This window comes from Mytilus trossulus, chromosome 1 (assembly GCF_036588685.1).
Source record: "Mytilus trossulus isolate FHL-02 chromosome 1, PNRI_Mtr1.1.1.hap1, whole genome shotgun sequence".
NCBI classification, from domain to species: Eukaryota; Metazoa; Mollusca; class Bivalvia; order Mytilida; family Mytilidae; genus Mytilus; species Mytilus trossulus.
Genome location: NC_086373.1, coordinates 100,820,704 through 100,834,547, shown reverse-complemented (window position 1 = coordinate 100,834,547; position 13,844 = coordinate 100,820,704). Strand labels below are relative to the sequence as shown.

Here is a 13,844-nt window from a genome sequence, read left to right as displayed (position 1 = left end):
CCCAATCAAAACCAGTTACACACTGCATCTAAAATGTCAAACTCTTATCCATTATGAAACACCTACATGGAAACATCTTAACAATACGCAAAAATCCATACATGGTTAAATCTGTCAAAATCAGATATGTTTCTCAAAATTTACAATGGTTCTATATCTATTACTAAATGGACAATAACTTCCCTTTAATTAATGAAACGTGAAAAAAACATTAAAAGATAAGGATAATTTATTACCTTGTCAGAAAAATAAGTTGGTCATTACTATAACATAAAATTGATAAACAATCAACAAAAATCTATATTTTGTGCATGGCTGGGTTTACAGGAAAGTAGAAAGATGTCATTTTAATGCAATGTATGCTTGAAACAGCATAAAACTGTGATCTGTAATGCCGATATATAACTTCTAAAATATGTCATACATCATATAAACTTTTTGTCTCATCTTCATCTTAAACCATTTTTTTTAATTTCTTTAAAAAAGAAGAAACAAATCTGTTGTTTTTTCGCTAATAACTTATAAAAAATTTCAAATATTTCAAAAAACTAATTACAAAATTATGCCAAGAACACCCAATGGAAAGGGGAAGTGAGAAGTCATGTCTGTTTACATAGACCAAATAACTGTTAGGTTTGTGTTAGTGAATGGAGAGGAACTTGTAATAAAATTGTAAAATTTTTCCCTAATCATTAAAAAGAATGAGGGAAAAAATAACATTAAATCAGAGATAAATCACTGATATTGACAGACGAAATTCAATGTAAATAGTTCACTCAATATATTTTGAAGCAATGTTTGCTTTTCCTGAATATTCCATTTGGAAAACATGTTTACAAAATAAAAACATTTTAAAATTCTGAACCACTATATACTAGCTTTATTTTCATTTTTTATCATTTCCTTCTGAATTTTGATAATCTATGATCCAATCTTTTAAGCAGCTTAATAACATGTAAAAAGGATTTGTCATTGGCATACTCACGATCATGGACAAAAATCCTTGAAAAAATTCTAAAAAGGTGCAATATTTTATTACTTTATGAAGGTATAGTTATGGTAAAGCTAGCATAAACATATCATGCAATGTGAGTAACATCAAGGAATGAGCTGTCAAATTGACAGCAAACTGATCTAGTACACATTTTTGTTTAAGGGCAAGCTGGCAAGCCCGACTAGGGATGCAGAATTTTTTCCCTGTGTTGATTGGTGGCTTTTAGCTGTAATCTTTGGTCAGGTTGTTCCCTCATGCAAAGCTCTGATTCCTTTCTAGAATTTGACTATACTTTTTGGACCTTTTGGATTATAGCTCTTCATCCTTTATATAAGCTTTGGATTTCAAATATTTTGGCCACGAGCATCACTGAAGAGACATGTTTTGTCGAAATGCGCATCTGGTGCAACAAAATTGGTACTGTTGATTTTATTGTTGTCTCTTAGACACAAACACCATTTCCATTCTCAATTTTTTGGTTTTCTGTATTTTTCAGCCTTGGTTTTTTTTGCCAAATTTTATGCCTGTTTTCCAATCTATTGAGGAACAGAACTCATGAATGGCAGAAAAGAAAATCATCAGATATCAAATTTTACCATTATTCTGTTATTAGTATCAGTATATAAAAAATTTAAGAGCATTAGTTCATAATAAATTGCACAGAAAACACATAAAGAGCAATTTGTCAATCTATCAAGAACCATAACTCCTGGATGGCAAAAGTGAAAATCATTATAACAAAAACGGATAAACTTCATTTGAAGATTTTCTCATTAATTAAAAGTAGATTGATTGTCCATTTTCAAGGTCAGAAAGGGCATTTCTGATAGATATTGGCTTTATTAGTGGCAAAAGGCGAAATAGTTTCATGGAAATGGAATTTGCTGCAGGAAACGCAAAATATCAAGAACCTATTTAAAATATACTTTAATAACTTGATGTTAAGAAGACCTTAATTGTGTCCCCCTTACCATGCTATTTGGTGAATTGTTTGAAAGCACGTCTCACATCAAACATTTTGTTCATTACTTTCTAATCTCTTTACAGTAAATATGAGATAGAGTCATGTAAAATTATCTATCAATTAATTAAATAACATGATGCTATATAATCATATAGAATTGCTCATCTGTGCGTTAAATACAGATAAAATACATTACATTCCGCAGAGAGACAATTTCAAATCCACAAGTCACTTGTTGAATTGAAAACAATATCTATAAATTATCACTGTCATTATCTTTGATTACGAACCTTGGTAATAGATTTTAATGAAAAACATCAGAAAAAAAATTAGGTAGCTACAGATATATAATGAATTTCAGGGTCATGCATTAATTTGGGATATCATTGTGTAAAACTGTGTCCTGGATAGTCTAATTTATATTAAGCTTTATTAAAACTATTGTATGTTCATACTTTTGTCATGTTTTTTCTTTCCCAAACGGAAACTCAGATTGATTTCTTATTGAATTAAAACAAGAATAATAAACGTGATTGACATAATCTGCTACGGTAATTATGCAATAAACACTAGTGCAGTATCAGTTTCCATATAAAAAGACATTGACCTGCATATCACAAACCTCTAACTGTCAAATGTCAAGTCATCAAAAAAATAATAAACAAAATACGAGGCTCCAAGGAGACTAAAATTCTCACCCACATTTCAACTGAATTTTCAATTCAATAATCATAAACTTCAGTAATATCTATTTTCATTAAAATAAAAATTTCTTACATTTCATGCTAATTTGAATAAGTGTTTTATTGCCTTTTTTTTAGAATATCTCCAGAAGAGGTCCAGATTCATTTTTAGTATGTTTGAACAGAAGGTATTCAGGAGAATTTTTAGACTAGAGCAATAAAACATGTCCAAGGGAAGGAAGATTTTAGCCTTTTTTGACTTGTTTGTAGATCTCTTCATTCTGATCACAATTGATAGGTTTTTAAAGTTTCTCTTTATCTTATATAGTTTTCAAGATAATATTTTATGATGTAACAGGACCAGAATACTGAGTCTGGACTTGCTTCACTGCATGATATTAATTGAGGTAACACTTATACTGAAGCATAGCTGATCATTCTCTTCACTGAAGCCATGAAAACTTTCATGAAAATTTCATTTTTCAATGAGTGTTGTATGATTTTAACCTATCGGCAAATAAGAAGTGTTTACAAGGAAGAGACAACAATTGCTAAGATTTGAATTCATGCAAATACCAGTCTGCAAAATTTGAGGCAAGACAATTAAACTGTCACTTTGACAATTCCTACAAACAATTTGTTTTTACTATTTGTACATCTTTACTTATTTCAATGACAACATATATGCTTGTTTCATCTATAAAGGGCTATTTGAGAACAAAAAATGTATAGGGGGTTTGGGGGTACTTGAATTATTTTTGTATGGGTAGAAGTTCAAATTGTGTGGTTATGTATGATGAGTGAAATATCATTTACCTTAGCTCTGTCATTAACACCTGCACCCAGATCTAAAAGTCTTTCAGCAAGCACCAGTTTATTTTCTCTGACCACTATCATTAAAGGTGTCACTCCTGTTTCCTGCAAACACAGAAAAATATATATATATTAGTGACATCAGTATGTATGGAGACCTTTCACCAAACAATATTATGATATATATCTTATTATGGTTAAGACTGGTAACTTCACTCAAGAATAAATATAAGTTTTCTTTCAATAAGCATTGTAAAAATACATGTAGATTTAATATCAATAAATTTGACAATTTTGAGATCAATCTAGTATTTGTACTAATGGTAAACTTTTGAGATTTAGGATACAAGTTTAAACATTTAAATGCATTACCACTTAATTTTCAGAACATCTTCTTTCAACTTGAACATAATTCATTAGAGGCTGAAATAGCATACCGTAGAAAAACTGATAGATTTAAATGCCAGATTTATACGAAAAGGGTACTAGGGTAACAGAACAATTAAATATCGAGCCCCCCCCCCTAAACACACACATACATGTACCATCCCATCCTCACGACATATACATGGTCCAAATTAAGACTTTCAAAATCAAGGTTGAGATATCCCCCCTTAATTGGAATAGTTGGCAGGTCTGAATAGTTATTTTTTAAGTTTAAAGATTTGATTTTATCTTAAAAAATGGTGGGGGGCCGGGACTCTATGTTTATGGCTATGGACTCTAGATCAGTGGAATTCAATCTTCTTCTTCTCTTCGTCTTTTGGTTTCTAGCGATCCTTCAATTATTGAAGATTATTCGCCGGGCGTCGACTATAAAATTTATAATTTACACTAATTTAGCAACAAAAAATCAAAAATAACAAAATAAAAAAATCAACATAACGTATGTACATTTGAAAAAAATAAATTGAGATAAAACTATATACATTTGATAACAGAATAGTTAGGGATAGAATATGGGGATTAGAGCAGATTCTGAGATCATACTCTTGAATCCCTCTACCATACTGCATGATACTATTTGTTGTGGCAGATGATTCCAATTTATAACTGTTCGTGGATAAAATGAATATTTATAACTGTCTTTAGATGTTTGTATTTGCCTAAATGAGTGTGGATTGCTATGTCTGGTTCTATTGTCAAGTGGGATCAAAAGATTATGTGTAGGAACTGCAACAATTTCATGAATAATTTTGTAAAAGAAAACAAGTCTGTATCGTAAACGCCTAATTTCGAGTGGGTACCAATTCAGGTCTGTCATCATTTCAGTTACTGAGCTGGTGTTATGGAAGCGGTTGCATGAGAAGCGTGCTGCTCTTCTCTGAACTTTTTCAATTTGTAAATTTTGTTGTTTTTGATGTGGGTCCCAAATTGTTGAGCAGTACTCTAATTTTGGTCGGACAAGAGCTTTATATGCATGAGCTTTAACTTTCGGTGATGCTATTTTTAGGTTTCTACGAATAAATCCAAGGGACTGGTTTGCTTTTGATGTCATGTTATCTATATGTTTGTCCCATTTTAAATTTGATTGAAGAGTTAGGCCTAAATATTTTGTAGAGTCAACTTTTTCTAAAGAGTGATTGTGTAATTTATAGGTAAAGTCTAAAGGTTTGCGTTTTTGAGTTACACTGAGAATGTTGCACTTGTCAGGGTGGAAATGCATGAGCCAGTCCTGCTCCCACCTGCCGGCCGCTTCTAAGTCAGACTGTAATTTAAGTGTGTCATCTGGTTTTTTAATTTCCCTATAAATAATGCTGTCATCTGCAAACAATCTTAATGTACTGTGTTCAATATATTCTGCCAAATCATTGATGAAGATTAAAAATAAAATTGGACCAAGCACTGTGCCTTGGGGTACCCCAGATGTTACAGGAATTTTATTTGATGTTTCACCTTCAAGGACTACTGTTTGTGTTCTGTTTGTTAAGAAATCTTGAATCCAATAATATGCATTACAATTTATACCATAGAAACCAATTTCATACATGAGGTGGTGGTGTGAAACTTTATCAAATGCTTTTGCAAAATCCATTATTATGATGTCTATTTGGATGTTTTTATTATTTGAATTTGCAAGATCTTGAATAAATGATATTAGCTGAGTTTCACAGGAGCGGGAGGATCGAAAACCATGTTGTAAGTCATATGGTATTTTATTTTTTTCCAGATGTTTCATAATGCTACTAGCTACAACATGTTCTAATAGTTTGCAGCAGATGCAAGTCAATGATATTGGACGATAGTTTATAGGATCGTGTTTGTCACCTTTTTTGAATGCTGGACATACACTTGCGTGACGCCAGTCATCTGGGATCTTTCCAGAGTTCAGTGATGTTTGAAATATGATTGATAAGATGGGAGAGATAGATGATTTACACTCTTTTAAAATTTTACCATGGATGAGATCAGGCCCAGCAGCTTTGTTGATGTTGATATTATTTAGGAGTTTTTCAATGCCTTGTTTTTGTATCTTAATATCAGGCATCTGCGGATGTTTACTGACGCCCTTGTCTGGTATTGGGTCATCTGTTACAGGTGTAAATGCTTTTTTGAACTGTTCATTTAAAATATTAGCTTTTGCTTTTGAGTCAGATGTTAGTGAGCCCTCTTTTCGGAGTGGTGGTATGTTAGAGCTTTCAGACTTTTGTGTTTTTATGTAACTGAACAGATTTTTTGGGAAACTCTTTGATATAGTAGTAGGGTTTTCATCAACTGGTATCCCACAATCGTTTTTAATAGTTTATCAGTTTCTTATGTGTTATGTATTGTCAGACTACTTTTTCCCCCCTAAACAACTATGGCATATACTTTTTACTACACTTCTCAGTATTCTGTATCCGTTTTTGTTCATGTCGATGAGAGAAAAAGATATTGTGCATAATTATCTCCCTTGATAAGTTTAGACGTGAAATTTGTATTTCGCCTTTTCGGTTGTCAGTTGTGCAACTGCTGGGGTGTTACCATTTGAAAGGTGCGCCTAACCCTTAAAGAGTGCAGTTTGTGTGTTACATTAGTTATTCGTTAATTAGCTAATTATAATATTACGAATCTGATATCATGATAAACATGGAAATTTTCTTATTTCTAGTTTCCCGCCATCTGTCATGCGTGTGTTCAGTACGACGACGGAATGGATCAGAAATATTAGTCCGTAATACATTTATAGCAAAACTTGTGATGCCACAATCAAGACAGTATACCTACAAATTGTCATGCAAATGCTGTTTTGTGGTCATTTTTCTGTTCAAACATTTTTGGTTCAAGCAGAGACATATATACATATATGTGTATATATGTCTCTGGTTCAAGCAATGATTTAGATATTTATAAATCTTGGTCCAAGATTATAGTATAATTAATAATAGGTTTATTCTGGGAACAGTATATCTAATATATATGTTCCTGTTTTTTTCAGAAACAAATTAATACAGCTTATAGAATATATACATTTTACAATATTTTTTGAATGCATCAGTGTATTATATAAATAACAATAATTATACAAATACATGTATATAATCAAGTTGGGTTAATAATTTAAATGTCGAATCAGTTTCAGATTTTTTCCCGTTTGAATGTGTTATCATGATTGTAACTCTTTCGCAGACTGGCACAATAATCCTATGTAATATTTTTCTACAAACAATATCCAATGATTTGTATACTAGTATAGAAATGTATACAAATCTTGCAATACCTGACGTATAGCCGACTTGTCTATAAATATATATACGTTGATCTTGTTACCAATACAGTAGATATTGAAGGACTCGGTTAGCTTTGAAAAAGAGACTCTTGCTCACTATAATTCTCAGTCACTATTATCCGCACTTTTTCATTGACGAACTGTCTATCCACTGACAGATAGACTCTGAATTATATCAACTCAGTTTCTCAGTTTCTCAGTATAAAAAAGAATAAAGAAAAAAAAACATTGTTTCATTTTTGGTCACACAGGCCAACTTAATTAGTCTCGACCGTCAGCGATGACTGCACTTGATTAAAAAACAAATACAGAATATTTTTAATACCTCTTATAACTCAGGAAATCGGAGTTCATTGTATCATTGTATAATTGAGCAGATAACAACACAAGATCCCCTTATTATAAAGAATCAGTCAACAATATTTCAGATAAGAAAAGAGATAGATGCATAATGATTTATATTTAAGATTATATTTATTTTGATTATCGATTAGTTATATAAAGTTCAACAATCAAACTTGTATGCCAAATTTTACCAATATCTATGACATAGTCCCTTTAACTGGAACTTCCATTACGCAGTCTTTTCTCAATTTATTTTTTTCAATGTATATCTCGGATTCAAGTTCTGTACACCAGTACATCTAATATACGAGCACGGGAGTTCCGATAGATCTGGATCTGAATAAAATTGATTGGACTTTTCTAAGCCGTCGGAAAGGGTTGATATACAAAGGCGTATAACTAAACGAAAACAACGTTTATACTTTATTTTCATCATTTTGTGGACTAAAAGCGTAATGCATATTTCTACTACATTAACTACGTTCAAAGATCTACAAAAGCGGGCATTTAAAACTACAAAAATAATAAATGTGATGTACCATAAAAACGATTAGCAAATCATTTTTGTTTCTTTAGGAAATGAAAGCAGTGTAAAACTTAAAACATGAAAAATATGAATAAGTTTTTTCCAAGGTACATTTTGAACTGGAAATATAATAATTATGAACTCAAAGTACAAAAGTTCCATTGGAAAAAATAAACAAAGCATATGAAGTCATAATAAAGTATAAAAAAGTCATGCATATTGTTTCTCTTTTCTTTTTTAGTGACATATTCAGCACACACACAACTTGTGTGTATAAGAACTATCATGTACGGGACACGGTAAAATCATATATATTTTTCGTTTTTTTTTCAAAGTCATAGATTAAACCGTTGGTTTTCCTGTTTTAATGATTTTACACTAGTAATTTTGGGGCCCTGTATAGCTTGTTGTTCGGTGTGATCAAAGGTTCCGTGTTGAAGGCCATACATTGACCTATGATGATTTACTTTTATAAATTGTTATTTGGATGGAGAGTTGTCTCATTGGCACTCATACCACATCTTTCTATATCTATATAAAAAATAATTAGACAATAGTATATAGACGATTTGGAAATGTCTGTTGACATGTCACTGTCTTAATGAAAAAAATGGTGGGTCGAATCAGTCAAATAAAAGTTTATTCTTGCTATACTCCCTTGTTTCACGCATTTTTAAAAAAAAATTTGGACATGCTGAGCTAATGCACATCTATATCTCCTAGCTGGAGTCTGTAATATGTTAGTCCTTGGCTAGTTCCAAAACAAGAAGTACCATGTATACGGACCAAACTGAGTTCACGGCAACTATTGTCGCCGCTTGCGAGATTAAATTATATCAGTAATGTATTTTATTAGTCCTATAGTTCCGGACTAAGGTTCACAAATGAGTTGGGTCTATTGTCTTGCAATATAATATATATCAGTAATTTTTTGAACTTACTTTTACAAAATTGAACCAAACTGTCGGAACTATCATTTCAATAGACCGCTTGTATTACTGTTTAAAACAAGAAAATTATACTTACTTTTTTTTTACTCTATTAATTTTGTCAAGGACGTATAACTAACAAAAAATATACGTTCTTGATTTTGTCTAATAAAATTGAAAATGGAAATGGGGAATATACGACATATATGCATGTCAAAGAGACAACAATCCGACCAAAGAGCAGATAACAGTTTAAGGACACCAATGCACTTCAATGCAGCGAGAAAATCCCGCACCTGAGGTAACTCTGTGTAACAAAACTGTCTTAATATTTCTGTAAGGAAGATTTCACTATTGCTCTAGTCGTCGTTTCTCGAAACTCCGACGGTCCTTTATGATAAGGCTTTGGCTTTTTTGATATCCTACAAACTTTAATTAAAATACCAATTAACGGATTTAATCGAGAAATATTTACCATTATGTAAGACTTTTATCTTTTTACCGGAATAAATGTAACGACGGGTGTGCAGAGAGCGATCGAAGTTTATCCGATGTACAGTGTAACATCATTCTCATCCTCACAGGTTTGCTACTGATTTAAATCAATGGATTAAATTTCTACTTCAAAAACCGGTGTAAATACCACTGAATAAAGAGTATTTCAGAGACGCATGAATTCAAGTGTATGCCGTTTCCATAAATGGAAATTTTATGAAATTGAGTAAAGAGTGGAGGTGTTTTTTCCCAGCAGTTTGGTATTATCAAACCTATCTACTGCTCTCTGCCGGGTTTAACCATCATTTTGAACACTCGCAGCTAACGTTTTTGGTAGCTAAGGCGATACCTATATATATTAGAAGAAACTTTAGGAATCTTGTCAGGCGACAGTACAAGAACATGACATAGCAAAGTAATGAGACAGGTGTACAGACATTCTAACAACCAACACAAAAACTAAACATTTCTACGATGAGAAATCTCATGTGGTCTCTTGGAGAGATGTCTCATTTGCAATCATACTTAATCTTTTTTTTCTTCATATTTTATGTGATCTTATGTAAACATTAGCGACATCAGATGCTAACAGGTAAGCAACATCAGTACCATTGCACATGTCACAAATTGAAGTGCTTAAAATCGGACTGAACAGAAGCATACTGACCTTAATAATTTATGATGGTGACCATCAAGAGTTGGGTGATAATTTAAGGGTTGGCGAATGTCTAATCATTGTTACAGATGAAGGCTGTTACGAAACAGGACATAAAGGAATAGCTTAAATTTGCACAAAAAGGGAGGTTGGACATTTCACTTTATTATATTCAAAATCTGCCATTCATAATTCTATTTGTTGTATTAAATCAGCTCTTACATCCCACAAAATGTGGATTTCATCAGATATGAAGAAAGATATCATATTTAATGGTTTGTCAATGAATTTAAGCAGCAACCATAAGGTTTTTGTTTTTTGTTGTTGTTTTTTTTTTTTTTTTGGGGGGGGGGGGGGGGGGCTATGGATTTTTTTGAAAAACCCTCAGCTGCCACTATATGTAATGCTAAAATTGAAAAAAAAAAATGAAAAAAAAAATCGCCCCCCCCCCCCCCCCCCCCCCCGAAAATCAAATGGTTGCTGCCTTAGAACCACATTTTTTTTAATTTTCATATTGCAGCATGGTAGAACTTCAAATCGCAATGCGTGTATTCAAATAAAACGATAGCACGATCTTGATTTTACAATAAAGAAAAGAATTAAAAAATGTCGTTTAAATAGTACGAATTTAAGATATGAAGATATCTGGTCAAAAAGACCATTATCAACATAGAAAAGGGATTCATGCCTATCTGTCAAAGAATGTCAACTGATTTCCAGTGTATACCGGAAAATGATTGATTCAATGTTAAAACGAATATTGTCATTATAACCTATTCTTTGAAGATAAAAGTAAGTATGACTACATATCGTGATGTACATGTACATGATGCAGAAGAGAAGGTATCAATATAGGGAATAATGAAAGGAACTATGTAATTCAGTGGTTGTCGTTTGTTTATTTGTTACATATTTGTTTTTCGTTCATTTTTTGTACATAAATTTATAAGGCCGTTACTTTTCTCGTTTGAATTGTTTTACATTGTCATTTTGGGGCCTTTTATAGCTGACTATGCGGGTATGGGCTTTGCTCATTGTTGCAGGCCGTACGGTATAGTTGTTAATATCTGTGTCATTTTGGTCTCTTGAGAGTGTCTCATTGGAAATCATACCACATCTTCTTTTATTGTATATATTGCATGTACTGTACAGGAAACTAAAAAGAAAACTGAAAATAATCCGTCTATCATTATTATATACAAACAGAACAATTGTAAAATAAATACAGATCCAAAAATAGTTGGGAAGTCAAGATCGTAGAATCAAAATTGTTTTGAATACAGAAATTTCATAAACGGATAAATCTATATTGTAGAAAAATAAATTGACCTGAAGTTGTCGATGCGTTTTCGTGTTAAGACCCCCCACCCCCCTCCTTTTTTCCCCTTTCCCCCCCACACCGGTCCAAGTCATATATTTAATGTTTCGGCTAATTGGTAACAGAACTCGACTGAGGAATCAGAAAAGCGCATACACGTTACAAAACCTTCACTGTATAACTTCTAAATAAAAAGAAGTCATTCAGTTTTATAGAAGTACATGAAAAAGGGTGACGAATATATCTGTTGCGATCATACGGACGAACAATGTGATTGCACGCAATGTAGATGCATACTTAGCAACTTTATTCTTATACTTCGTAAAACGGAAACACTGGATCCTTTGATCTTAATCCTACTTGGCAAATAACGACTGCCGTTTGATTTAAAGACGAACATATCGGGCTAGTGATATATATGAAATAGTATATGTTCTTTGACAAACCAAAACTATTTAGAATGTTACTTAAAGTAAATGCAAATTTAACCATGCAAATAGTTTTGTCTGGCTCACATTCGCTTAATCTTGCTTTTTTCATGTTTGTTGTTCGATAACTCATATGTATTTGCTTCATCATACATGCATACAGATTTGTGAAATTAAATTTTGTACTATAACCTGTTTCAACGCGTGAACACGGTTTATATGAACTTGGTTCCATTGATCTAATGTTGCTAATCATAATTATTGTGTCTTCATTTCATACGGAATAATAGATAACTAAAACGTATATTTACATCTCAAGGGTAACTTAAAGAAATATATCATAGGCAATGATGCTACCAGGTCTCATTTATACGTCTTATTTTATTCATCAAAATTAAAATTTAAAAAAACAAAAAAAATGTTTAAACAAAGCTTCTTTTGTCTTTTTCTGCCCTTCAAAACAATTTATATAGAGACCTTGGATCAGGAAAAAAATCTACATAATGTATTTATAAAATATTAAGAGAAAAAGCAACACCAACAATAGGAGATTCTCAAGCCCTGAACACGCAAAGAGATTTTTTTTAAAGATAACAAATTGAGGTTATAAAAACGGGACTTAAAACCCTATTTTTGATACACGAATGAATGCATTTTAAAATTTTGTGAGTTCCTTTTAATCTTTTTTTTTTTTAATTTTTACAATTCAACTAAACTACCATATATATAACAAAATGAACAAGTGTGAACGCATTATATAACCGAAGTAATTCTGTGTTTTTATGCATTTGGTCAGTTACGTATCATGTACATTGATCTATATACATATAATAAGAGAAACAAACGGACAAGATGACTTTATTTCTGTCCTTATTTGTTTTGTGTATATATAATATATTTTGTAATGTTAAATATTGTGTTCTTTGTGGGCCATTTGATGGAAAAAAGATTCGTTTGATATATAGAACATAGTTTATTTTCTATCAAATGGTTTACTCAAGAATATTCATATGTCTCACCTCATCTGGTTGACTAAGATCGGGATGACCTCTCTCGATTGTCCGTAACAGCTGTTCTGCCATTGCCCATTCCCCTCTCTGACAAAGATGTAGTACCCGCACTGTCGACTGAACTGTGCCACCAGAACTCACTGATAAGTTATCCTCGGAACTTTTTATAGACATGCCACTTCCGATGCCACTAGAATTAGTGGCGGTACTTGTAGTACTATCGCCACACCCAGTATTATCCCCTACATCTGTAGGCTCGCCTTCTTCGTCCTCTGGATTTTTCATATTTTTTCTGTGATGTTAATCTAAGGCTTTTTCTGTTTAAGCTTCTTCCCTAAATGTGCTCATAACTTTATTTACATTTTACCTTTAATAAACTAATCCTAAACTGGTAAATTTATTATCAATGAAATTCACATTACGACATCACGCTGTACCAAAATATGTCCAAAATACGGTGACTAGGTAAAGGAGTCATCGGACAACACAATTTAAGGCATTAACAAGCTAATTCCAAATCTTATACACTTGACATTTATCTCATGCTCAGTTGACATCATTTATTTAATTCCAGGTTTTTGCTAATTTCGATATGTGACGTTCACGCACCTTTCTGTGGTCAACAGGTCAAAAGTTAAGATGTCTTTGACTGGTATTCCCAATGCATTTGTTGAAAGGATAAATTAATTTAGTTATAGATTAACCATCACTCGACAGCTCTTTTATCTTGAATAAACACCGCTGTAATATTTAGTTGATTTTGATGGTTTTTAATTAAAGAAGAAAAGCCGATCGAAAGTTACGAAACATTGGCCAGTCAAAAAGCACAATAAATAACGAAAAAAACTTGATAACGACAATTCTCCGTTTTCAACCAATCAGAAGATAATTATATCATTGATCTGTTATCAATTGCCTTTTATGTCTGTCATAATTTGGTGTATTAACCGGAATGGATTAAGATTAAAGAATATT

At 32.1% G+C, this 13,844-nt stretch overlaps 1 protein-coding gene across 1 annotated transcript in view; it reads right to left on the bottom strand.

The window, feature by feature from the left end:
* Positions 1-13,522, bottom strand: part of LOC134693898 (serine/threonine-protein phosphatase 6 regulatory ankyrin repeat subunit B-like) — a 67,201-nt gene extending 53,679 nt beyond the window's left edge. The window contains exons 1-2 of the mRNA XM_063554847.1: positions 12,879-13,522; positions 3,458-3,559 (exon numbers count right to left, since the gene is read on the bottom strand). Coding sequence (XP_063410917.1) covers positions 3,458-3,559; positions 12,879-13,154 — 378 coding nt within the window. The 5' untranslated portion in view covers positions 13,155-13,522. The remainder of the gene's footprint in view (positions 1-3,457; positions 3,560-12,878) is intronic.
* Between the last annotated feature and the right edge of the window lie 322 nt (positions 13,523-13,844).